This window comes from Lepidothrix coronata, unplaced genomic scaffold (assembly GCF_001604755.1).
Source record: "Lepidothrix coronata isolate B3197 unplaced genomic scaffold, Lepidothrix_coronata-1.0 Scaffold83, whole genome shotgun sequence".
Lineage (NCBI taxonomy): Eukaryota > Metazoa > Chordata > Aves > Passeriformes > Pipridae > Lepidothrix > Lepidothrix coronata.
This window is the reverse complement of record NW_016690263.1, coordinates 378,744-406,503: the sequence shown is the minus strand read 5'-3', so window position 1 is coordinate 406,503 and position 27,760 is coordinate 378,744. Positions and strand designations below refer to the sequence as shown.

Genomic DNA, 27,760 nt, shown 5'->3' with positions numbered 1-27,760 from the left:
TAAGACATAAAACTGCTTTAAAAATACTCCTTTATATTATAATTTTTTAAGTTATGAAAGTTATTTTTTTTCTGTCCTATGCAGCTGTTACCCTTCTGCCGCTGACATTTAATAGTTGCCATTGCACACTACTTTTCCATTCCCTAGCTCAAGTGCAACAGAGCTGGCCTGCAGACCCATCACTAGCATGACAGCCTGGCACAGTGTGGTGAACCAGTGCAGGGGCCAGTGGTCCAGACAGACCACCCTCACCACTGTGGGCAGGTGGCACGGGAAAATATGGGACACGGAAGGGGGCATCTATTTGGAACATTTAATAGGGTGTGACATACACACTGACAACATGAGATAAAAATGAATGCAAGTGGGTATATTAAGTTGAGAACAGTTAGTGTGAGTGACAAATACACCCACCACCAGCTCCCAGCTTCATTAAGAGCTATTCTGAACTGCACAGAAAGTGCTGGTTGTAGAAGCTTAGACAGATTGGAGATAGCTGACCAGTTACTCATTGAGTCTATTGTTTAAAAAAATAATGGAGAAAAAAATGTGTGCTTTGCCATTGAATGACTGATCCCACAGCTTGGGCACAACAGTAATAGTTACCTGGAATAACAGACCAACTGAAACGGAATTGCTGTTTCATTCAAATTACACATGCATGCAAAATTAAACAAGTGTGTTAACTAAGAATAATCAACATAAAAATCAAGTCTAAGTTACCCATTATTTATCATATATTTGTCAGACTGCCAGATATCTCTTTTCCTTTCAGATTCGTATCTGTGTCATACAGAACATAACAGATGGAGAAGTCACAAAGCAAACCCTAAACTCTGCATATCACTGGCCTTTAGTGCCAAAGTATTATGTGCCATAAGCCTTCCAAGTTTACCAGACTTTAGGGAGAAAACAGCTGCTGTACCCAACTGTGAAAATAGAAAATGTAGAACCCATCCTGCTCAGAACAGAAAGGAAATGGTTTTACAAAGTTGTGAACAGATACATAACTACTAACCCCTCAGTCCTGAGACAAAAAGAGCAGTGCAACTAGTGCAACTAGCTAGAACTTGCTTCTTGAAAAGCAAACAAAATCCAGGAAATGCAATGATTGTGTAGACAAAAATCTGTTTGGAAAGTCATGCTATCAAAGAGCTGAACCAGTGTTCTGCAAAGTGATGAACAGTACATCAACAGCTCCACTTGGGACAGACCATGAGATGACACTCTACAAATCTGTGAAATATCCAATTTAGTTTCACATGTCCAATATATCTCCGTGCCTATTACCAGTCTGCCACAGATTTTAAACTTACAAAGCTCCTTCCCATTGAGCTAGACTTTTTCTTCACCATAAAGTGCAAATAAGACTCAGGTTTTTACCACTAGTTCCAATGATCATTATCTTAGTTACAAGAGTGATCAAAAGCCAGTTGGCTGAGCCACTACTACTAGGCTTAGTGATACTCTTTTTTCTTTTTAACCCTGGTTACTTTTTCCAGCAAAAGGCAAAGAGAAAACAAGTGTTCCTTTTGCCAGATGCAGCATGACAGGAGGCTGCCTTAAGTACCATCAGTATAAGATGCACATTCTAGACAAAACCAGTACGTTCTTGTGCATAATAATGATTTGCCATTGTTTGCTGGAAATGGAAGTCATCTTTGGGATCTTATTTCCTCACAAAGAGTTCAGAAACAGTTGATTAGTCTTCATTAAGAGGTGCTTCTCTCTTCCTTGCATCTACATCAAAAAAAAGAAAAAAGTGAGAAGCAGTTAAACCGGGGGGTTCTGACAGAACTCATCTGAAAACTCAGAAACAAGTTGGTTTGTTTTCAATGGACAATACTTTCCATTTCAGAATTGTGATATGAATCCACTATGTGGCCTGAATTGCTGTATGACACCGCAGCATGTTAATGAAACAGTCACACCAAGATTTTGTACCTTTGTCCCACCGAAACTGAAGATGACCCATACAGTATTTAAGAAGCCCAATAAACTTTCAGACTCCAGATTAGTGATACTTCCTCCCACCACTTCTTGGCTCACAATCCCCTTTAAAAGTGAAGCCAGTATTTGCTTTGCATATAAGTACAGAGATGACAACAGTCTGTTCTGGAAATCATTCAACTAATTACAACTTTGCTGAACCCAGCTGCACATGTTTTCAAAAAGACAAGTGCTCTCCACACTGTATTTTGAGGAACTGCCTGAGGCAGCCCCTGAAGACCAAATCTTACACTGCTCCAAACAGCAAACCTTTGATCATGGTCCCAGGTAGGGTGTTGGGACACATCTGGGCAACTCAGTCCATGACTCATATGCCATTACTACAGTAGCAGGTAGTGTGGCTGCCATTAGAAAGCTGGGGTCATCTCTTTGTGGGCTTCTGCCGAAGTGTCTGTGGGCTGACTTGAAGCTACTAGGTAGCTCTTGAAGTGCACCATGATCACAGCTACTCCAGTACTGCCTGCCAAAAGATGCACTTCTTTCCAGCTCATAATCTATACATTCCAAGGTCACTATAAATTTTTCCACTTAGAAATATACCTCCTAAATAACAAAAGATGATCTGACTCTATGAGTAGAACCTTGGGTTGAAAAAAAATCTCAGTCATTTGCTGGGAGAAAAATCAGAAACTGTCTCTCCTATTTTCCCCATCACGTTCAACAGGGATACTAGGGCCAGGCCTAAATCTTCTTCTGCCACAGCTTCTCCACTTTGCATAAAATAACTCACTAGTGATTAGAGGTGAAAAAGCTTTCCGAAAAAGCATTACATACCCCTCTAGCTACAGAATCATTCCTGGTCTGTCTCTGACTTTGGAAATATCAAATGCATTAAATTCTTTCTGGTGAACATTTATTAAAAAAAAAAAATCATACCCGTTAAGCTCCTGAACTTTTTTTTGGCTTCTGCTCTTTCTTCGGCATCAAAATACCACACAGTCATGGCATATCTATAAAAGAAAGAAACCGTGTGTTTGTTTCAACTTTTGCTATTAAAATAGAACTCTGGAGTTTTATGCCCATGGAGAAAGCAAAAAACAAAACTGGATTAGTAGATAAAAAAATAGGATGAAAATGGCTCATCTTTATAGACAAATACAGACAGCATTTTAGCATGTATTTTATCAAGTCAAATAGAAATATAGGTGAGAATTTCTGCTTGGGGGCACAACAGAGAGCACAGCCCCTGGTAATAGAGGGCAAAAGTAGCTTTCAGGCCTTTGCATGTTTTTCTGCTCTGGGACGCCTGTAGGCAGCTTGGGGGTTGCCCTGCATCACATCAGCTTTTCATAGCCTGCTGACAGATGGTAGACCCAACAATCCCGATAGTATTACAAGGGCAAAAGAATAACCCAGCACTTCCCAGCTAAATAGTTATGCCTGCTTCGAAGATTTCTCCTGTCAATGGTTAAAGGCCTTTTTTTCCATCACACAAGGAAACTTACCATTCAAGCTTGCTCTTCCTTATTTAATGAGAGAATTCCTAGTGACTAACCAGAAAATTCACTCAAAACCTATTTTTTATGCACATGTGTATTTAAACATGACGGCCATAATGTTAGATACAAATATCGGTAGAAGAGCTGCTTTGGCGTTTTTCCTAGCCAAATACCAATACCAAATATGCTACTTACCTGGTTGCATAAGAAGGCTGGACTTCATGTGGGTTCCTTCTATCTGACCAAAAAAAAAGTAATCGGTCAAAAATTGGCTCAACATCTGCTACATAGGACTTTCCTTCTGGGAATATTCGAAGAATTCCACCATGCAGCTGAAAGAAAAGGAAAGATTGCTTTTTACATATATTAACATCCACACATTCATGTGAACCATAACTTATTTCTCCCTCCTCAACACCCAACAAATGAGGAATAAACATCTAATGATAACCAAGACAGCTATGTGACAACATTGGAAAACCTTACTGAATCTCCTGGCCACCTTAATTTTCCCAAACAGCTTGTAATGCTTCAGCATAACCTTCTATCTAAAGTAAATGGAACCAAGATAAAGATAACGCTAGCCCTGTAGCAAACACTGGGAAACTTCTGAGCTCCCAGTCACATTTCTAGAAACAGTGAATACCACAGAGCTGCTCCACCTGACCAGCCTGAATTCAAACTCTCCTCCCAGCAATTGGTAGACACTGCTTATAGTGTTTCAGTGCCTGCATCTGATAATATATGAATTAACTTTTATGCCCTGGGAAGAGTGAAGTCTGTTCTATTGTTAGATTTGTAAAGCTTCCCCTTAATACATTATAGCTCCCAGTCATCATTGTCCTTACTTAGACATAGCCTCGTTTCTCTCCCATATAATTTCTGCCTTTCTGTGTGCCATAATATTTAGGGAAAAGGTCTGATGATCTGCACGCACTGTGGAAACTTCAAAAGATGAAGATGAACCCTGCCTCATCCCTGCTGCTGTTAGAGAGTTCTTTGGAGGTTTTTATGATGCACCAGAGAACAGCAAAGATGCTGTCAACCCAGCACTGACCCGACGTAGTACCTCTATGCGGCATGCAGATCTCAGTGAGAAACTACTAGGTCAGGTTTAAAGCCACAGTTGCTTTCAAAGCCCAGTACAGTTATACTGTTATATTGCATCTCCTCCAGCATACACTTACATAAAATTACCGTCACACCTACCTAATGAACTCCATCAGTGTCCTGGATTTCAGTTAGCTTTTCTTAGTGCCCACTCGGGTGCTTCCTCACTATCTGAGTAAGAGTGCAGTGCACAAAATAAATTGGATATTTGCATTTCCTCTCACATCTCCTCCTTCATTTTATTACATTGAGATGTTTCACTGTCATACTCTCTGTAAAGGGATGTGTTTTTCTGCAACAGTGCATTTTTCAATGGCATCATCTCTATACCTGAACTCCCTTATGGGGGTTCATAGTATTTACATGTGCTTAAAGAGCATCTTGGCCTGAAAACGGGTTAGAGAAGCAAAAAACACTGGAAAATTTTCAATAGATCAGCCACGTGAATGGTTTGTGCTGCATTATGACAACAGAATTGTAAAGAGACATCCTGCAGTTTTACAAACCCTTCTTTTGTTCCTAACTTAAAGGTATGGTACATTCAAGGCTGACTTAACTGTCTTAGTAATATAGGCAGAAACTAGAGCTCTGTGCTGTCAAGAGACCCACTGGTAGAATCAAAGCTGGAGAGCATGAACCAAACCATGTGTTTATTCCTCTTACTAAGCCCCACTGCTTCCTAAAGAAAACCACAAAGGGAACTGTCTGAAGATCTTCTGCAGGTTAGCCTGAAGTATCAAGAATGATAAAGGCACAAATTTGGACTGTCATTTTACTCTGCTCCCATAATCCACTTATTCTTTAGTGGATTGTTTTTCTTTCTAGTGCTGTTTCCTCTAAACAAAGTGTTAAGAGCACACAGCTCAGTGCTTAGAAGCTTTATTTTATAGCAACAAAAGAGTATGTGTGTATGATGGGAGAGAGAATGGTAAGGAAACGGTTCAGCTTTTTACTTCCAAAGGGTTGCCATAAACACCAAGAAAAAAAAATGGAGAGATGAAAAATAGACCAGCTGTTCAGAAGCTGAGAGTTCACAGAAACAAACCAACAGCTCCAAAGCTCTGTTTCTGAAGTAGTTTTTCTTTCATGTTCTGCCTCAAACCTGTGGCTCACTCACCTTGGAGTCCCAATTCTTATTCAGGTAATAAATACAGGTGATGCAGCGCCCATCACCATTTGGATTGTCCACATGACGAACATAACCAGTTCCATTTCCAGGATAGCAAGCAACCATAGCCTGCAAGATAAAGATTGTAAAATAATTAATCCTACAAGATGCCTAACTTCAGTTTTAATTTTCTAAGCATCCTCCCATCACCAGTTTGGTTCAGTATTTTTCAGCTTATCAATCCAAAACCTGCAGCAGACACCACCAGAAGGTATATTTGCACAAACTTCTTTCACAGGAGAGGTTAGCCAGAATGAAATTCCAAACTGGAAAATAAACACCCTTCATAATTCACAATATATACACTAAGGTAGAAAAAAATTGAATTAAACTAAAGCACTAATATGTATGGTACAAGTTTGTCATCTACAAGCTACGTGACTTTGAAGGAGTTTCAGCTGAAGTTTGCTTAGGTTTCTAAAGATAAGCAGTCATTGCAAAATTGATTTGCCAGTCATAATGAAAGTAGAAAGCAATCCGAGCACGTCATGCCTTACTACCATCATCCTCCTCTGTTCATATCTTCCAGTCACTGTCATATAGACCCCTAAGTCCAACACAAAGTAAGGGTTCCCAGGAAGTGTGGGTAAAAGTCCACAGAGCAAAGTCTGCAAAAAACTGCAGCTCCTTTGTGCTGTGTTTGTACAGGGCAGGGCATGTTTGCTTTCATGGACTGAGCCACAGAACTAACCAAACAGCTTTCAGAGCATACTTCTCTCTTTGATCATCTTCAGACTTGCTGATACAATCGCTTAATTCACGGTTTAAATTTCACGTTGAATGATGAGATAAGCCTAACATGAATTACTCCAAACCACATGACAGTCAACGTCTTATAAGGCTTTTTACAGCAAAGATGTTGACATCATTAGCAGCCTAAGCAGAATGCAGGGAAGAGCAGGTGAGACTGTTGGTAAGGTATAGATCTTTGTCTCAGAGTCAATTCTTCACTATTGGGGCTACTTGGTAGTGATACCAATCACCCCTAAAGTTGTTGCAATAGAAGTCTTGTTCCCAGTCCTCTGACATTTCCTTTCATTGCCTGCCAGTAGTAGCAGCAAGAGTGATGGGAGATGATGAACTAAGTTTGGTTGGAAAGCTGCACACAGTATCCAGATGTGGTTTCTCCAGAGATGAGAGGGCAATAATCACTCCCCTCAATCTATGTGCTGTGCTTCTGTAAATAGTGCCCTGAAGCCTCTTGTGCAGGAAGCACGCTGCAGGCTCATGTTCAGTTCACTTTCCACCAAGACCACCTGAGTGTTCCCAGGCTCCCCGGGGAGGGAGCAGAGCTGATCAGAGCTGCTGGCAGCCCCCAGCCTGCTGCAAGGCACTCTTCCTTCCCAGGAGCAGGACTTGTGTTTGCCCATATTTATTTCCATAAGGTTCCTGTTGGCCTGTTCCCTGAGTCCATCTGGGACCCTTTGGTTGCAGCCTTGCCCTCGAGGTCATCAACTGGCCCCCTCAGTTTGGGGTCTTCTGCACACTTGAAGAGAGGGCACTCTACCATCTGCTTCAGGTTACTGATAAATAAGAGTGGTTAACATGATTGGTCCCATGATAGATCCCTGTGGTGCTCCATTTGTTACCAGCCTCCAGGTATAATATGACTGATTGACCACAACCCTCCAAATCCAACCATCCAACCAGTTTTTTGCCCATCTAGTTTTCCATCCATTCAGACCATAACATCCTACCTTCAGATGCAAGAGTATTGTCCATACCTGTCCCCCAGGACAAGGATATGACTGTGTACCATTTGTATGACCTGCTCCAATGATCTGCCATGCACAGTTGATAGCGTTGGAGATTGACAGTACAGGCTTTACTAAGACCAGTTGAAATTTTTATCTAAGAACCCCAGAAGTCTTGTTTTCGTCTTCCAAGCACATGCTAAAGCCATGCTGTTCTCATGGGGCACATGACCAGCTAGAGTATAGCACATGCTGCTTTAATCACCAAGGTAATCACCATGCCAACAAACACCAGCGCAGAAGCTATTGCCAGCCAGCACAGAGGATCCCTTGAACCCCCTGCTACCAAGAACAAAATCTATCCACAGGAGTCAGCATGTATGAATTAACTTTCCTTCCTCCCCACAAGCACCAGAACAGTACCTGCAGGCAGAAGTAAGTCACCAGGACCTGTTCTTCACCTTGACACCTCAAGCCACAGATGCCTAGAGACTGGTGGCCTACAGAGGCAGGAGATTATGCTAAACAAGAGCAAATACCTTTAATTCCAAGTAATAAGCTCTCTTCCATCACACCTGGCAGTTGGCTAGATGTTTTGCTGTAGACCCTGTCTGCTCTGTTGTCATTCTGCCATTATATATGGCTTCACAGCTGCATCTGTATTTCACTATCAGCCTGATAACAGCAGTAAGGGTCAACCTACAGCCAGTGTTGGAAATAAGTCTGTTAGAAGCAGAAGTCTGGCGGAAACCACAAGTCAGCTGTATCTGCAACGTAAAAATGGTCTGAGGGAGCTGTGCCCTCACTGGTGTGGATAACCCACCTCACGCATCCCTCCCCCCACAGCAACTCATGCAGGTGCACTCTTCACCCATCCCATGCACAGTGAGCTGAATTAGATCTAACAATTAAAATAGTAACCTTTTGCAAAACTGGATCCTCATACACTGGGAAACACAACCTTGGTGCCCAGCAAAGCTGCTCCATCATTACCCTCTTCAACTGAGCAGGGGCGAGAAAAATGTAATGAAAGGCTCACAGGTCAAGATGAGGACAGGGAGAGACCGCCCATCAGTTACTGTCACAGGCAGAACAGACTTGACCTGGGGAAACTAGTTTAATTTATTGCCAATCAAATCAGAGTACGAAAATGAGAAATAAAACCAAACCTTAAAACACCTTCCCTCTACCCCTCCCTTCTTCCTGGGATGAGCTTCATTTCCAAGTTCTCTATTTGGTCAGCAGTAGGTCCACCTTGTAGCCAGCTGGCATTGGCTCTGTTGGACATGGGGGGAGGCTTCTAGCAGCTTCTCACAAAAGTCACCCTGGTAGCACCACCAGCTACCAAAACCTTGCCCTGCAAACCCAACACATCCTGGGAGCTGAGAGTGCAAAGGAGAAGGGGCAGCGATTCCAACAGACAGGCAGGGAGGAGGGCTGTGCCAGGGGAACTGGGTGCTCATCTCTGCCACAGGCACAGCTGCTTCCAAAGGGGATGTGCAGCTACACTATCAGTGTGAGCTCGGTAGAGCTCTGCTAACCATACCAGAGGGATGACACAAGATGGGAACAAAACTCTGTTGACTGATAATACCTCGATTTTAAGTCGATGTACAACACAAAATTATGAAGGCCTGAAGTCTCTCTTTGGAGAGTAGATATTATTCCAAGATTACTGAACTGCCTAAAAATTAATTCAATATTACTACTCTTTTTTAATGCCACAATCAAAAAGCTGCTGAACAACAACAGACTGTAGGCCAGATCCTTAAAGGGATTCAGGTGCTTTACTTACTATGGAAATCCGGGCAGAAGGCCAGCGTTTTCCCCAGCCTCCCCCACATAATATGTTCTCTTACCAGAACGTGTGCTTTGTCTCTGAGACGTTGATGCATTATTTATTTATTTATTTATTTACAGTGTGCACCTTTTGCAATTGCAACACTGATTCCCTGGAGATGAAGTGGAACAATTTCCACAGAATTCTAAAGCACTGGCCACACTCTAGCTTAACTTTCAGAAAAGAAAAGAGAAAAAAGTTTTTTAGTAGCAGCAGCAAAAGGAGAAAAGCAGAAGTGAAATATCCTTTTCCTGGCACAGTGAATATTTGAATGAAACCTTAAACAATGAAGGGAAATCATTCTGGTCCTCCTAGATGAAATGATATCAAGCTTTATCAGAGCACTGGCTGGAGCAGCTCCAGAGCAGATCAAGCTGGCCTCAGCAGGGATTCCAGCTGTTAGCACTACTTTTGGATTCATTCAAAGCAAACAAGAAACAGGAGATGAGATGCATGACCCAGACTTAATTTAGGTAATTGGTGAACAATGTTATTTGCCAGTTTAGTGCACAGTCTAGCTACAAAAGCCAGATGCTCCATCACAATAATCAAACCATTTACCAGGTGCACATATGGAATGTGAGTAAAAAATGTTTCCTATACTTTTGGCTATTGTGTCCAGAAGAGCACACTCCAAATTTTTGGATACAACTCCTCCCTTCGTTAACCAACTCCAAACCTAAACTAACTACAGCAGGCTGTAATGAGCAGGAATATACCTAACTTTTTTTTCCCAATACAATCCATTACAATGACTGTTAGTTGGCTTAACTTCCTAGTGTAAGCACTCAGAAAATTTCAGCAACACTACCCTTTTCTAAGTTAAAATAGAAAGGTTGGTCTTACTGAACAGTTAAAAATTCTGATATACAGATGCATGCCTTTCCAGTCACACATACACACACCATCATATGAAGACCAACGCTCTGGCAGTCAACAGTTATAAATTAGAGACTACAAAACTTGGAAAATGAAAAGCAAAACATTAAGACTTAAGTTTCTGTACTGTCATTTTCAGGAACGTTAGCTTTCCCAAAAGGGTGCAAATCAACCACAAGTTAAACAAGCAGCAATTACCAGCTTTAGTAAGGACCCAGGAATCATCAGTAAATTCCACATTGCACAGAAGCTTGCAAAAATGTTATTCATCACTCAGGCTAAGTATTACACTCAAGTCAGCCAGAGAAATCTGCAAGTCAAACTGCAAGACACCAGCAAAGTTTGGAGGCAGATAATAAACAACTGTTCCATAGAGAGGACTTTTCCCTGCCTCCCAGTGCTTCTAGCAAGAAGAAAAACAAATTCTCTTAGCTGATGGCCAGGATCATGCTGTGAGACATGATTCTGCTACGTTTCACAAAATAAGCAGTGCTAGAGCAGCCTGACACTTGGAACAAAACATTTCAGAAAATACCTCAGCTAGAAGATGCTAACACTGCTTAATAAGAAGCGGTGATCACACCAGGTCAGAAGGAGAAGCTCTCTGTACCTCCTAGCACTAAGCTAGGGCCTCAGTACACTCCTAGTGCAGATTGCATAGGTGGTATTGTAACCCCATACTAATCCTGTATTTTCCTCTCAGAACTAGTATGACCTTTGCAGCCAGCAGAGAAAATCCTGACCCGTGTAACTCTATCCCGCCAACACCAACCACCTTTGCAGATTAAGCTACAGACTCCATAATATGGTTTTCCATTTTCTGTACCAGATTTGTACTGTATATTGCTGAACAGCTGCTACTTTTGATCCCTAGTGTAGATGATTTCTTGTACATCAAACAGTTAAATTCAGAAATTACTTGTGACGTCTGTTAGATGAAAGGTGCTATACAGGCCCAAAGCAATACTCCTCTACAATATCACTATGATGGTTGCCTAGAAAACCAAGGTATTAATGAGAATTAACAGTGCTATAGCCACTACAGCTTTCAAATATGTTTCTATTTGGCTACACACTTCCCAAATTCCAGCCCAATATGTGGTTCTCAGACCTGAACTTGAGGGCAAACAAAAATAACTTGACCAGTCCTCTAGAAAATGAGGACTACCAGGGTTCACTTGATGGTCTAAGTGCATGTTGTGCTCAGCCTGATTCTAGTTCATAGACGTGCACAGTCTGTACATCCAGAAAGTGAAAGGCACCCAGCATGCTCTACATTAAAAGAACATGAGTAGTCTGACATTTCATGATCAAAGACAAGAGATTCTCAGTTGAGGCTTGTCTGACACACAAGCACAACAGGATGTTTCTTTAGTAATTTCTTGTTGCACCCAATTGCACCCAAGAGTTTTCTGCCATGTAGCTTATAATGGTTAAGTATAAAATATTCATGAACATTATTAAATATTAGTTTGTTTGAATTTATGAAAGTTAAAACACTCAACTGCTATACTGAGGCATGAACTAGGAAAATTGGTCTAATTTAATACTCTGTAGGGATGAGAAGAAACAGAGGGAAGAAAATTATGTTAAAACACCAACAAATCAGAAACATTAGCTTTGTGCCTGTTGGAAAGGGAATCACCAGTTCCAAGAGGGGGTGAAACCCTGCTCGCTGCAGTCATGCAACACATGAAATGGGCTTCAGTGGCAGTATTGCATAAGAAACTGGGCCCTCATTTCCTCACCCATAACTGGATTATCAGTCTTCAATCAAACAGCTGTTAGAGAGCTAAACCTTGCCATCTCCTCTTTTATCAGCTTCTTGCTCAGAGGCAGAGGCAAGAGAGAAGAAAAGTTTTGTGAGGAAGGAGCTTATGTTTTGAAATTAAGAAATACTGGGGAAAGTGCTAGAATTCGGCAGGGCAAGACACACAGAACTTTTCACTTCAACTTTCAAATTCATATGGAGGCCTAAACGGAAGCCATGTGGAAGACATCTGAAAAGCAAAAAATCCAACAGAAATAACAATAAACACCCTGGTGAAGCAGTTATTTTCTGTCTGAAACACAAAGCAGATCAAACTCAGCTCCAAAAACAGGTTGCTGAACACTTCCTTCTTAGCTTGCAGAAGTAGTCCTACACAAAGTCACCTTGGATGCAGGTTACAAGTGTCTAATGAAGGGGCAGATGAGCCATGGCAAACAAGATATGAAAGACTGATAGGACCCTTTACCAGTAGGTGACTCATCTCTGGAGCACTACATCTTAGATGAGATTGCCATGATCACAGTTATTTTTGCTCCTGGCTCTTGTATTATGTCAGCAAACCCGAGCATTTTAGAGGAAAGAAGAACATTTCTATGGCCAGAGATGCAATCACACAAGTGAAAATACATCCATTCTCATAATTTCTCATCTCAGGTGCATAACGCTGTTTTCATGATGCCCATCAGGGGGTTTTTTTGTCTGTTTGCATGGTTGGTTGGTTTTTTAATACCTCTCTGCTGGGCAAGTACTTGCATCTGTACAAAAATCTTGTTTGGATTGCATAGCATTTTAGCCAGGACATCTGATACTTGTTTCTCTATGCTTACATGCAACCTTAATCATCAGATTCAGATCCTCCAAGAACTGCAACCTCATCTCTCCTTTATTATTTTATTTAGTCTTTTGCATGAACCGTGGTAGCTTGACTATTGTTTCTAGGTACATAAAAGCTCAGCTTTTGAGAATATTTTGAGGAACAGCCCAAGAGTCTGGGAAGGACTATTCTCTCATCTGCAGGAAAAAGATGACAAGACACTGGTTTATTTTTGCTTATCAACCAAAAGTCTATTACTACCTGAAAACATTCTAATTACCATAAGATGGAAAACTGTTCCTGCTTGTTAAATTTCTTCTAAGAACTAAGAGTAGACAGAAAGAACTACCCATGAAAGCTCTGTTCATAGATTATCTCCATGCCACACAGCTGTTGATGACTGGCACGTTATATAGTGGTAGCTCAAGGAGCCCCTAATAAGCTTTCAAAACTTATGGAATGTGTTTGTAAGGATGCCAGATCACAGATTGATGCTGCTATAAAAATGAGCTCCCTATTAAATGAATACGTGATGGAGCTTAAGAAGCTTTCCTAATAATTGGCAACAAAATTTAGTTTCTCATGGCCTGAAGAGTCCTATTAATGTGGAAGACTGCTTTAGCCTGTGACAATTTTTTTAATTTCTTTTCTTCACTGAACACATGCTTAGAGATAAATCTGGATGCCCTTCAAGTTCAAGCTGGCTGCTAGAGCAGTGCCACTGTGAAATGGGAAGGCATGGAATAGCCATGCCTCATGTCAGTGGTGGCCACCTGCAACTGTCAAGAGAATAGGGAGCATTTGTGAACCAAGCTTTGGAGGCAGTGGTGAGTTCTGTTGAGCTATCTCCAGAACCTTATGGGATCCTAAAGTGAAGGGGCAATTCAGGAAACTCTGAAAGAAATTGACTGAGGGAGAAGTTCTCCAGGCTTCCAAGAAGAGGAGTCTGACTGGTGATTTCCTGGGCAGAAGAGTCCCAGGCATTCATCTGCCACTGTATATACTGACTACATTGCCTGCTTTTTAAAAAAGCCAAGAAAAATAAGATTGCTTTCCATCACCCAAACTCTCTGTATTCAGCCTCTGGGCATGGCAAGGAGAAAACAGAACACTGAAAGTTAAGGAAACAAATCCGAAATTGCCACAGGATCACAACTGTCCTTGTGGTGCACATCTTTGTTCTAATAATTAAAAGTATTAACCTCCTTTCTTGTGCGCTTAATTAATCTACACGTCTGCATGCCTGTCAATTAGCACTTTTCTCCAGTACTCCTCTCATCTTATGCAAAGGCAAAAATCAGGTAAGATTTTTATTTTACATCCTCCTCCGACCTAAAACTACATTTTGGTCTGCGACATTACTGGGTCGTTGTGGCTTGCACGCACACAGCGACAATGCCGCTTGAGAAGCGATTAGCGTGCTGTGAAGAGCAGGCATACCATCACGGCAGGACCTGAAATTTAAAAGGCTATTGCCAGTGAATTAGTTCAGTCAAGGATATTCAGATTAAGTATCCAATTAGCAGCTGCAAACATGCGCAGTGCATCGATCTATCAATAAAGGCTGTTTCAGTTTAGAGAGACCGCCCGGCCCTGCGCCGCGGAGCCCTGGCTCGGGGCCAGCGAGATGATGGCTTAACGACAGTGCTACGTGCGGAGCGTGAGGCGATCGGCGATCAAACGCAAACTTTACTCCAGAGTGCACTTCAGAGACAGGCTGCGGAGGGAAGAGGGGAAACCCACATATGCAGCGAGCGCACAGGCAATTAGGGCGCTTCTCGTCTCTCGTTCTTACTGGGCTCTCTCTCCCTTCTGCTGCACACAGAGGCACACACGCTTATTTCCCACACTTAAAAAAATAATACTGTTTAATTAAATTTTAGGATTATTTTTGCGTGTTCTTGAAGCCCTCTTTCATCACACAGAAAACGCTTTCAGTCCCCTCCTCTCCCCCAAGAACCAAACCTGGTCAAGTTGCACTAATGAGAAAGCATCTCAAGCAATTGATGCAGATGGAGAAAGCATCCCCTGTAATGAGCCCTGGGGGGACACCATGACAAACGCCACCCCTGCAGAAAGGCAAATTCATAAGTAAGTGCAGGCTCATTAAGAAAATCTGTAAGGACTGTCCCTGTATGTTCAGGTTCTCAGCAGGGAATAAAGGCATGGTAACCAGCAGAGACATCCTCTGAGGAATATCCTCATCTGTGTAGTAGAAAGATAATTTCATAGTTCCTGAAATATTCCAGCCTTTCATTCTTTGTCAGCACTTAAGACCTTCTCAGTTCTGGTACTAATCACCCAGAGGATTACACGACTTTTTTTTTTCCAACATTTAAAGAACTCTGCACATTTTGGTGCTCTTCTGGTTGCGCAAAGAAAGGTCACGAAAGACAGCCACAACACAGGCAAACTGTGTTTTGCTGGTTTTGGAGTTGCCCGAATTGGCCAACATCATTTTTTTACTATTACCCATTACTTTTAGCCTGTGGGCCCAGGGCAAGTGAGCAACGCTGCCCATAAGACTTATCAGCTCACATATGGTATGCAGCACTTCGTACACTTCCTGGGATTTCATCGGGGCAGCCCTGGGCACCCTGGCAGGCAGAGGTGATGAGCCACCACCTTGACCCAGGTGTGCCATGGGGACAGCAGACCCCAGCTGTGCAGCACAGTCCTTCCTTGGGGACACCGCCCAGGACACCTCTTGTGACCTCGCATGCTCCCACAGCAGAGGCAGCACCACACCGGGGAAATGGTTTCCTTTGTCCCCTTTGGCTTAGTGAAAGTCTCTCTCCACTGCCAGAGAGGAATGCAGGGTTCAGACAAGCACTGTCACACTTGGCAGGTACCCCAAACACTCCTCAAGGGTCCTCCCAGAACTGTCAAAGCTGTCTAGGCTTCTGAGCCTGCTAAGACATTACTGCACTGAATAAACAGGGAGATCAATGGTTTGTTATCACAGCAGTAGCACCAAATCAAGGCTAATTTGATGAGACCGGTTATCTTCTATGTTAATTTTGGAAGGAAGCAGTGTCACCCTCCACACATCTTTTGCTCACCCACACCTTTAGAGAGGACCTTGCCTAGCTAACAATACATGTATTCCTGCATAGGATTTTGTGTGAATGAGTATTTATTGGTAAAACTTACTAAAATTACCTGTAACATCAGGAATAATTTCTGCTACACTTCAGTAGCTTGTGTGGTCTTTACCTCTAAGGCTTTGCCTGCACATAAAGTTGTACTGCTCTGTGTACATGTGCACATTACAACAGTTCAATCTCTTACTTAAAGGAGATGGATGTATATGGAGTAACACACCATCTTTCCATGTAGGAAGGGAAACAAGACATTCAGATTCAAGGCAATTTCATAGTAATATAACTATACACCTGTTCTAAGGTTAGGCAATAAAATATATTAGTAAAAAACCCAAATAAATCTTTCTAAGTGTTGCAGTGCCTCCCCTCTCTTCCACCTATACAGTTCGTACTTGCACCAGTAAGTATAGACAGAAACTCAGCAACTCTGATCAAGGCAAGCTTGCACAGACACAGACATGCACACACACAAGAAACTGAGCTCCAGCCTCACATTTGCACATCGTAAAGATATTCACAAAAGCTCTCATCTCTTAAAAGGAAGTCTGGTCTTTAACCCAGATGCAGGACATCAGATTCTGGATTTGAACATGAGCTGCAGAATTCCCACTTCTCTTTTTCCACTGGTCAAGTCTCTCCCACGGATTTATGCTGCCACCACCTGACAGAAGTGACCAGCCCTAAAGGTTGCCAGCGTTGCAGCCACTGACATAGGCTTTGACCGTCCTGCTGGGACAGTGGCCGTGCCCAGGGACACAGCCATGCCTGACAGGTTCCCTGCACAGGGACACAGCAGGCCTGACAGGTTCCAGCCTGCTCACTCCTGCTGCTCTGCTTTGCTGCGGTCCCCTCCAGAACATTACCCAGCCATTCCCACCACAATTCACTGAACCAGCAGTCCTTGGGAGGTTTCTCAAGACCCAGCTCAGGGCTGAGTCTTAAAGTAATAATGTTCTTTGGCATTTAAGGTAGTTTTTGCAGGAAGCACAGCAACTCTTGAGCAAAGAAGGTGGTCTCTCTAGTGTGAGTTCAGGATGTTTCCTGAGGATGCAGAAAGCCTGGAGTGGTCTTTCTGGCTCATTCCCCTCCTTTTTCCTCTTCCTCTCCATAATCTTTCCTCTCTGGCTGCCAGAGTGACAAGAGCAGCATGTACTCAGAACCACCACAGGGGCAGCCAGGGTTGAGCCAAACTGGAGGTTGGACAGGGGCTGCTCTCCCAGGATGCCAGCTGGTTGGGCAGCCAGAGGAAGAAGCAGCCCTCATCCCTGGGATTGAAATGAGAGTTGGTGACTGTATAGGCATGACAGGCTGTGGTAAGAACCAGGGTAAGAAATCCCTTGGTGGGGGTCCTGCAGCTGGCTTTGCTAGAGGTGTGGGGTGCAAGTACATCTCTGCAATGAGAAACACAAAGGGGAAAGGCAGGACAGATGAATGCAGGGAAGGCAGAGCTATGGGGTTACATGTGCCCATTCAGGGGTGAGGGTGAAGTAGGTACCATGTCTGCCCATAGCTATGGCCACCACTGGCACAGCCAGTGCCTTTCCTAACTGCAGCCAAAACATTGTACTAATTGAGCTCATAACTAACAGCAGTAGTGTCTACAGATGGTAAGCAGTGAAACAGGCTTTTAGCCAAGTGCCAGCAAGAGACAAAAGTAAACTAACAAAGAAATAAAATTGTATTTGTTTCAGTTACAGAGACATCTCAGTGTAAAGAAACAAACAAACAAAATCCAAGTCAACCACGTTTTTAACCTTGCCAAGAAATTATCAGTCCAAGTGTGAGACTGGTACTGAGCCTTTAGGTCACTAGTTAAACATCAAGTTTTGCACTCAGAAATATAATAGTAAAATGCACAACTTTGACACTTCAGTGTTTGACCACCACGAAATGTTGAATTACAGCAAATTTGGCAATGAGGACCAGCATTCATAAATCCTCTCATTGCTCCTGCATGAAGAGGAAGTCTATAAAACAGTTAACCAGGCGGTGACTCTTCATGTTGGCCTGCTTCATGTTAATTCAGTGGAAGTGGAAACATTGGTGAATATTGTAAAGAACAGAGTTATTGATACAACCTTGGGGACCCTGTTCTGTTTGTGCACATATGACATAGCTATGTGTCTTAACAACAGGACATGTTACAGCATCTACAGCGAAGCTTCTTTTTCCACTTCTCAGACTACTTCTACCAGGTTTCCTGTGGGAAATCAGAAGGGGAAGGTGCAGTTACACAGTCATCAGCAGCAAGCAACAACACCCTAAGACTGTTAACAACCAAAGAACAGGCAAGTTGAGGACTAATTGACACTTCCCTTCTCCCCCCCACTTCTTCACTATCCTGGTTCTGCACTATTCTTCCTACCCACGTGGTCCAGTGAGGGGCTGTGCAAGACACTTTCTTCACCCCCTGGAGTCTCGGGGCAGTCAAGAGGCTCCATCCACTACAATGAAGGCCACTCAGAATCAGAATCACTCAGGATCACATTCTGAGTTGGAAGAGACCCAAAAGGATCATCAAGTCACACTCAAGAGAATGGCCCATATAGGGATCAAATTCACGACCTTGATGTTATTAGCAATAAGCTCTATCCAGCTGGGGTCCTTGCACCCAAGGCTTCTCCCATTCAGGGGGGTGTTCCCCACCACGCACTGCCTATCTCCTTGTATGTATTACTGGAATAACTGGCACTGTTAATGGTATAAGACAGGTTTGCTGCAAGACAGTCAGTTGCAAAGGTCATAAAATCACAACTGCTATCTATTCCATCAAGTAAGGTTCCTTGCTGCCTCCCAAGAGACCATATAAAAGATGGCTTGCACTTCAAATAGAAGAAAAAAATTTATAGCAAGACCAGGAATGGCACAAGAAATCACTACAACTTTTCCTGAAGCTTTCTAAACATATTCTAGCATACTCTAAGCCAAGCACCAAAGGATATGCTTCAGGTCCCATTTATCTGAAAGAGCTTTAAAAAAAAGTAGTTAAGTGAATTGCTGAACTGGGGCCAAAACTTTAAAAATATTTGTTTTACTAATTTGCATAAAAAATAACAGCACAAGAAGACATAAGCAATGATTAATTATTATTATGACTTAGAGACAAGAAAAATGCAGACATATTTCTTGTTTGGATTTTCAGGTCCAGAAAGAAAGCACAGAAAACAGACTTCATATGAACTACATAGATACAAGACTCAAAATGGTTATCGTCTTTTTTGCTACAAACTAGGATGCAATTCCCTGATGTCTGGCAAAAGACAAAGCTACCCTGCCATTTCCAACTGTCAAAGCTTTGGACAAACTGTGCTCTTTCCAGTCAGTGCAAACAGCATGCTATGCTGTACTCTTGTAATTTACACTATTAATTTTTAGCTGGATGGCTGATGGCATGAACATTTAGTAAGCCTCCGTGGAACCATTGTGGTCAGTAGAAATCTCTTGCATTACTTTATTTGCAAAAAATCAGAGCAACAAGTAACTTATTTAATCGACTGCTTTCTAATAAGTGCTTTGCATATGGCACTAAGTTTCTTCATCTACTAATCTTATCAAAGCACAATATCAAGAGAAAAATGACTCCAGGGCAAAAAGCTCCTTTCTATCACTGAGAGATAGTAAATGCATATGTGTGAGTGACAGAGAGGAAATGGGCCTTACAGCCAAGGAATCAAATCACTCACAGCAATGATCATGAGTGGTGTGCTGATGGGATGACATGCCTGTGAATAGTTTAAACAGCAGGAGACAGAGGTTTTACTTGGCATGAGCCTCCTTCGTGGTCTTACTCCATCTCACTGCCTGAACAGAGACCTTGCTTTTCTGACCTACTCCCTGTCAGCTCTTTTTAAAGCAGTAAAAGGTCTAAACTAATTGCTATGTAGTGCTATGCATCAGCCAAAGTCTTTTGTCAAGGCCCACCACATTCTGTACCACTGCATCAGTTATTCACCTTGAAGCCCACCATAGTAGCCATCATCTGCCCTAGGCACAGATACCACAAGCAGTTTCCAAAACACCTCTTACCAAGAATTCATCTATAAATAAAACAAAATCTTTCCACAGAAGCCTAGGGAGGCTTGTGTTGCTGGCAGCTTTCTAACAATCTTATTTCAGTCTTCAGCTTTGTCACAGAAGGATTACAGTCATGATAAATCCAACCCCTTTTCCATTAATCTGAAACCAGCAACACTTACTCCTAGGCTTCCCTTCCTGATCTCCTCATTTTCTCAAGCCATCTACTGCAAGATGGGTGAGTGTTACATGGCCCATTAGTGCCAAAGGACCACTTGCCCCTGGCCCATTACATATTGGGAAAAGGCAATCCAACTGCAAGAGGAACAGTAAAAAACTTTTTAAAAAGTAAACACCTCAAAATTAGTTAAAAAAAAAAAATTTAAAAAAAAGATTCTTTGACTTTGTAAGAGTCATCTTGAAACATTTGATAAAAGTATTAATCTCTTCCAGGTCTGTCAAGTCTATTCAACAACCATCAAAAATTCATCTAATTAAAAATACATTCATGCTTGGACATTGTGGTTTTATCTTCTCCCTCTATCTCATCCCCTTCTACACATATGTGTAAAGGACTTGCTGAAGGAGTAAAGACACTGTTGAACAACCCCATCACTGCAGGGAAAAAAAAAATTAAAACAGTGTGCAAGATAGAAGAGGAGGAGGGAGAAGATACTTCCATGTAATTAATTGAGCAAATTTCTCAGGAAACAACATTCAAGGTAAGGCTGTATTGAGCCACCATCCAGATAAATTTTGAAGTCAAAGAAAGAAGAGTTTACTGTGAAATCAAATAAAGACACTGGGATTCACACAGCTGGAATCCTTAATGCAAAGAAACAAGCCACTTTTACTGTGTACATCCTGCCCTGCATCAGTGTAATAAGCATCAATCTCCATTTTAACATATACTGTTATTAGCAATGAGCTGTATGTAATGGACTGAATTATCCATTAATAATTACCTTGGGAAAAGGCGTACAAATATTAATAGTAAGGACCATTAGGAAGAAATTCTTGAATGTTAGGAAGAAATTCTTCACACAAAGAGTGATTAGCTATTGGAATGGGCTGCTGGAGTCACCATCCCTGGAGGTGCTTAAGGAAAGACTGAACATGGCATTTAGTGCCATGGTCTAGGGGACATGGTGGTGTTTGGTCATATGTTGGACTCGATGATCTCAGAGGTCTTTTCCAACCTGACTGATTCCATGATTCTGTGACCAACTCTCCTCCCTCTCAAAACGCAAGCTCAGCGGGACGGGGCACTGAACTCTGATTCTTGCCATTTGCCCAGTGGTTCTCCTCAGGATAATGCACCTTGCAATGCTGCACACTCCCCCGCCAGTCCAAAGGACAAACACTCCCTGTATGCAGAGGCCTTAATGCCACCTATATTACAGTTACACTGGCATTTAATGAGCAACGAGCCCTCATACACACAAACTAGAAGCACATAGGTATTTAGGGCTCACAAATAATCAAGATATTGGCAGGCATACCAGCAGGGCTACCACAAGTCTCTGGCATTAAGAGCTGACATAGTGCTGCTAGCAAGGAGTGGCACTAGAGCAGGCACTGCAACAAATAAGAAGTTACTGTGAAAAACGCACTACCAATATGGGAGACATTATGGAAAACTTCACCTCTTTGCCATCAATCTCTAACTCCAGAGTCTAGTAAGACTCGTGAAGAGTCTTTGCTGGACTGCAAAACTACAGACAATAAAAAAAATTAAGTAACCTGCCCTGATGCCACAAACACATGCACAAACTCAGGATAAACAGACCACTCAGATCTTTACATTATCTGAGAGCACTGCCTGAGAGCACTGGTTTATTTCCCTTCTCTTACAGGATTAACAACCTTCTGCCTTCCTCTGGGACTGTGACTGTAAAGCACATAGAAGGCTCCTAGCACAGTGTAAGAAAGGTCACTAGGCAGACATACTTCTCCTCTGCAAGAGTGGGAAAGGAGGACCAAGAGAAGACATCTGGCTGCCAAAGGCTCTGGTGTAACACACACTGAAGGCAGCATGTTTTTGTCACCATGAAATAAGTCTAGCAGTGCACTACAGTCAGGTTTTTAAGAGCGATGATACATAATAGATACCAAATTCTATCTGGTTGTAACCTCCACACCCAAGTATTACCTCAAATACCATTTCATAAAGGTTCCGCATGCTTCTGAACCCACTTACAGATATGTGCATCACTGTCTGTAAAATATTGACCCATTTCTCTAATACCCAGTCCCTGCTGAGTGAAAAACAATCTGAGAGATTCTCCAAGTGCCTCTTTCAGAGAAGTAGTTCTTTTGAAAGTTTCAAAAGTCATTGAGAATAATTTGATGAAGAACAAAAACAAGTGCTAATATGCCCAAGTTTATACTCATCTGATTGTCAAGTAAAAATTATACATTCCTGTGTATAATTAACCAGGCTAACTAATCTTGCTTGACAAACACAGATGTAAACATCAGCTTTGACAACGAGCCAAAGCAACCACTCTAGGATCTGTGCCAATGCTGAATTCTTCAGTCTGATATCATAAAATGACTTGTCTGTTGTATTTACAGTTCCAGTGGCTCTGGACTCTGCCGGCAGCTGGCCAGAAGAACAGATTTGAACTTATCCATTATGCCAGAACATGTGCATTTGATTAAAAGAAAGAAGTTATGCATATTTTTTCTGGATGGTGGTATTCATCGGACCTCCCATAGTAAACTAATTGCAAGGCATGTTGCTACCAAAGTATCAAAACCACTTTGTGACATATAATAAACCAGTATATTTCTATAGGCAGTATTGCTCTTCAGCCTACCATGCCTATAGTTTTCTGTTATCCTGCTCTTCAAATCTGCACCTCAAGTTAGAAAATTCAGCATTTCATGGTGTTTTAATTGCAAAGGATAGAATTCAAATGCTATAGAACAGACCTCTTCTTTCTTCGTACATAAATGCAAAAATACCTTACCTCAGTTATGAGGGACTTTGTGAAACCACTCCTGTGACATCTCATCTACTCCTCCAATCCTCAGGAACAGAAACCTTGGTAACAAGCTGCTAGGCAGACCATGTTTCAAAACCTACCTAAGAACACCCCATCATGTGATAGGCAGAACCACCCATTCTGGTTTTCAGCAAACACTTGCTAGGCATGAAGTGCCACCACAAAAGACTAGCTTCTCCTGTGACCATCAGAGAGGGTCCAACAGGGTGAGGTGAGCAGGGTGGTTTCACAGCTACAAATAAAGGAAGCAAGTTTTCAAGAAGGTTCAAATCCCACAGGGACTTCTAAATTAACTAATCTCATATTGAAAACACTTTTTTTTTTAACTTCAGGCCAGATACACTGAATGTGAACAGTTGTGTTCTGAGCTGAAATCATCAGTCATGGGCTTCCTTTAACAACAGATCAACTCTTAAGATTACGAATTCTTGTCTTATTCTCTAGCCAGCAGGACTCATTGGTATCCAGGTGCAAGATGAGCTCAATGTCCCCAGTGGCAGACCTGACATAGATTTCAGCCCTTGATGGTACCCAGGAGGGTACTTGTGACTCAGAGCAGAATGTGCTGCTGTCAGGACGAGGTGCAGAGTCCATGCAGAGTGCAGTCACACCAGTTCAAAGTACCTTCCACCCCTCGCCCGTGAGGACCAACGCAGCCTGTTGGCAGCACGTCAAGCACTGAGGGCAGCAGGCACTGACAGCACTGCTCTGGGACCCTGCCCACCACAGGGAAAGCTGCCCTTCACCAGCAGAGGGAAATGAGAAAGAGGGAATAACCACAGCCTCTTAGCAGCAGATGAGCTGCCCAGCCATCACACTGCAAACACAGCTTTTAGGTTTGCACATCACCAGCCAGCCAACCTGGTTCCTACCATCCTCTGTCCCCTGTCTCCTCGAAGCAGGGACTTCCAGGGCTCCCCAGAAGCTCCTAAAAAAACAAACAAAACAAAACAACAGAACAAACCAAAAAAACCACAAAAGATACCACCAAACAAACAAAATCTAGCCCACAAAACAAAAAACCTCCACCCACCACCAAAATATTTCTCAGGTCTTGAAGGAGAAATTGAAAGGGCTTCTCCTCTGGAATATTTTCCTGCCTTTAAAAAAGAGTTACTGCCCTTACTTACATATAATACGGGGGGAATTTTCCACAGGGCATCCCGTCAAGTCACCGCAAATGCCAGTTAACCCAAAGAAGAGACCTTGGGACCTGAGGAACTGGAAGCTGCAGCACAACACCCTTTCACACGTGGTCCCTGGAGCATCATCTGACCCTGGGGAGCACTCCAGGTGACTGGCCTCACAGACCAAGCTGCAGCTTTTCTTCCTGGCCCCAACCACCCACCAGCTTTTCTTCAAGCAAAGCTCCAATAGAGTAGAAAGAGGTCTTCAAAATCAGAGTGACCTTGGTCCCCAGGCCAGAGCATCCCTCCACTCAAGGACATGAATCTTCTCACTCTGAGTAGAGGGCTAAACCTGGATCAACAACACCTCAGTGATATTCTCAGCCATTTACCTACTAGAAAAAGGGAATCTTTGTATTATCTTACTGGAAAACAGAGGCTCTAGTTGAGGAGAATGCAAAAGCCAGCAAGCAGTGCAAGTCTATCAACAGAAGAATCCTTTTATTATCTGGTTATTTTGATCATTTAACCATGTTTTGATCATCTAATCAGCTAATATTTTAAACTATGACTTACTCCAAAGATAGATTTTTATCACTAGTCTGCAAAGATGAAAGGTTACATTTCATTATCAGCCCTCAAATGTCAACCAACAGCTCATAAGAATATCCAATACCCTTGTAAAATTTTACTTCTATCCATTCTCTTTCATGCAATCTTAACTTTCTTGAAATGTTCTTGAAATTCATTTGGAAACAGTAAAATCTTAACTGGCTCACTTCTCTCATGTAGCTACAAGGAAAGTTTCCTTTAATGGACAAAAGTTCTTCTTGTGTTCCTTTGTGTAGCTACAAAAACATGAAGCACTTCACGCTAAGTTGATAGTAATCTGACATAAGTTCATTTACCAGGTAAACCTCTCCCCCTCTTCCAACACTTAGGCTGAAGACTGAAGTCACACTATTTATTTAAAAGTATAAACCTTTAAATAATGATGGGTCAATACGAGATGGATACATTTTCATGACAAGAGGAGTTACCATGTAGCCAAAGGCTTACATTTTAAACAAATTGTTCTGGACTCTTAGCTCATATAATACCTATATTCCAAAACAATAAATTACAATAGCATATGTCCCACAAAGAAGTTCTATGAAAGTTTATGGGCATCCATTTATGTGTATAATCTGTCTGATAAAAATACACTGAATTTAAATTAGGGATTTGTGTATATGCATTCACAAGACTTTAGATGATAAGCAAAATGAGAAGGTTTAATGATGGAACAGAAACGTCAGTAGATGACGTGGGAACCTGCATGCACTGTAGTAGTCAGTTGATTAGTCACAGGAATAATCTTCCTGCTGAAGACATCCAACATCTCAGTTACAGATGGCAGCTGCTATTCCAGGGCCTCACATATCCATGGTGCTTATTATTATAACAAGGGGATTGGTGACTATTAATGTCTGATAAAAATTTCTCTGCATTTAGTTTTACAAACAATATTGAGTCCCTTTCAGTCCTGGATTGCTGTGTAGCCCTTCCATGCGTTGTTCAGAGTCCGACACTTTCCACACTAAAGCACAAGCATCGAAAGTCTCTCTTTAAAGCAAGTAGCTTGGTGTCTATTTATAACACAAGTTCTGTCCTTTCTGTTATTACCATTTGTGCAAAAATGACTTCAAGAACAACACAATTCAGTTTTAAAATCATCTCCAAAACCCAAAGTCACTCAGCAAAAGATCCTTCTCCCTACCCAGTGCCAAAAGCCTTCACTCATCCAGTTGTCTTTTTCCAAATACCTTGTAAAAAGGCTGGACAACCTCCTTTCACTCCAATCCAACTTTAAAGTAAGCCCCTATTCTTTCACCCCCTCAACACCCACTCCATTAGCCAGTAACACACTTTCAGCAATAAACAGAAGTCACCCAGAGAAAGGACGAAGATGACCTTAAAGGTATGCCAAAGCAGAATGGTTATTTATACCTCCTAATACCAGGCTCCCAACAGGAATAAGTGAAATCCAATCTACCCACATTTTAAACCATATCTACCCAAGCATTAACTGAATTGATGATCAGTAATTCAGTGGAGCTAAGCATAGGAGCAGTGTTTCAACCTTTTATTATTACCACCACTGAGAGGAAATGTGGGAGGGTGCATGCGTAGGTTTCAGTATTCCCAAGCAACTGGTAAGCATCACCATTCTGTTTTCTTCATTTTTGTGGCGGGGAAAAATAAATCTCAGTACCACTCACACATCCTCTTAGTCCAGTGCAAGTAAGGGCCAAAAGAAATGCCTAACTGCTCACTGTTGTCATTTTTTTAAAGTTTCATTGTTTTTTGTTTCTGGAATATCTCTGAAAGCAGTGGACATTTTGAAAATATACTATATATTACAGGAATAAATAAATGGGGATGTTTTCAGCATTCAGGACAACGAATGAACTTAGTTCCAAGCCAGTCCACTTTGCCACAGCAAAACAGACAAGTAAAAAAAAGACAAGTTATCTCAAACTAATGACGTTGCAAGTGCAAATAAACTTCATTGGGAAAGAAACCAACAATACAAGTGTCCTATAACAACACAAGTGTCCTCTCCATTTCTGAGCAAAAAAGCCTAGAAAAAACAACTCTTTAAGACAAAAGTTTGCAGTGCTCAAACTGAGCATCCCTTATTTTGTGCCACATACCCAATGCAATAACGATAATCTCTTCTGCTACTGGACGCTGCCATGAGTAGGAACTTCGAAACTACTTTGTATAATACTACCACATGGGCGCAAACAACCAAATAATAGGATCCGACCTGGGTACGTTCGCAGGGAGGGAGGTGGAGAGCTTCCTCACCCCCGAAACATAGACAAGGCTAGACGTTTTTGGCGGGGTAAGCCCCGCGCCGGTCCACCCTCTCCGCACCTGGGGCGAGCAGTAGCGAGCGGCGGGGTGCAGCGGGTCCGGCCCCACCACCGAGAAGCGGGGAGCTGCCTGCAGCCCCCTGGACGGCTGCGAAGTGATCGCCGGTGCCACACAGAGGAACAGGCAAAGGACTGACCAGGGTCCGGCAGCCGAAGAGCCCAGCGAAAACCCAGCAAGAGGAGCCGCCCCGGAGCGCTGCCTGCACCAGCGGGGCGAGGGACCCCCGCACCCGGCCGCCCGCCGGCAAGGGCGTCCCTCGGGCAGCGCACGGCGCCTCCGCAACCCGGGGCGGTGCTGCGGGACAGCCCGAGCCCACAGGCACCCACAGGCGGACGGCGCGGACGCCCGTGTTAAGTTTCCAGCAGGTCCCACGAGCAGCTGCGAGGCGGGTCGGGCCGGCTGGGAGCCGGTGCGGGCGGGCGGGCAGGAGGGATGGGACCCCGGGGACCCTCACCTTGGATCGCTCTTTCACGTAGTACTTGCCGAGTCGGCTCCCGCAGTACATCACCAGCCGGTCTATCAGCGTGAGGAGAAAGTTGATGGCCTCGCAGCCCTCCTCCGTGCCCCCGATCCACTTGATCTGGTCGCCGCGGAGGTGCCGCTTGGCGACGCCGCGGCTGGGGCCGGCCAGCTGCCCGTCGGCCAGCTCCCCGTCGCGGTGCATCCGCTTCACCCGCTCCAGCACGCAGTCCCCCACCACCTCCCCCAAGAAGTTGTCCAGGTAGCAGAAGCCGATGTCGTGCAAGCAGGGCACGACGTACTCCAGGGCGATTCTCTCCAGGTCCAGCCTCATGATGTGCCCCAGCGGCATGGCGCGGCGGGGACGGGAGCGCCGGTGCCCTGCCGGCGCCCGCGTC

The 27,760-nt window shown here is 43.0% G+C and overlaps 1 protein-coding gene across 1 annotated transcript; it reads right to left on the bottom strand.

Moving 5' to 3' along the window:
• Positions 1-612: 612 nt before the first annotated feature.
• On the bottom strand, positions 613-27,760 carry EGLN3 (egl-9 family hypoxia inducible factor 3). Its single transcript, XM_017820469.1, has 5 exons — positions 27,358-27,760; positions 5,677-5,796; positions 3,645-3,781; positions 2,887-2,960; positions 613-1,740 (listed from the first exon to the last, which is right to left on the bottom strand). The coding sequence occupies exons 1-5, from the start codon at positions 27,712-27,714 to the stop codon at positions 1,703-1,705; spliced, it is 726 nt and encodes a 241-aa protein (XP_017675958.1). The 5' UTR covers positions 27,715-27,760; the 3' UTR covers positions 613-1,702.

What these genes read in the sequence shown, in the direction of transcription:
- EGLN3 (XM_017820469.1), bottom strand. Translation starts at nt 27,714, where the DNA reads ATGCCGCTGGGGCACATCATGAGGCTGGACCTGGAGAGAATCGCCCTG. An exon ending in CAGCCTTCTTATGCAACCAG is followed by an intron (nt 2,961 to 3,644) that starts GTAAGTAGCATA and finishes TTTCTTTTATAG; the next exon opens with ATATGCCATGACTGTGTGGT. An exon ending in AAAGTTCAGGAGCTTAACGG is followed by an intron (nt 1,741 to 2,886) that starts GTATGATTTTTT and finishes TTTTTGATGTAG; the next exon opens with ATGCAAGGAAGAGAGAAGCA.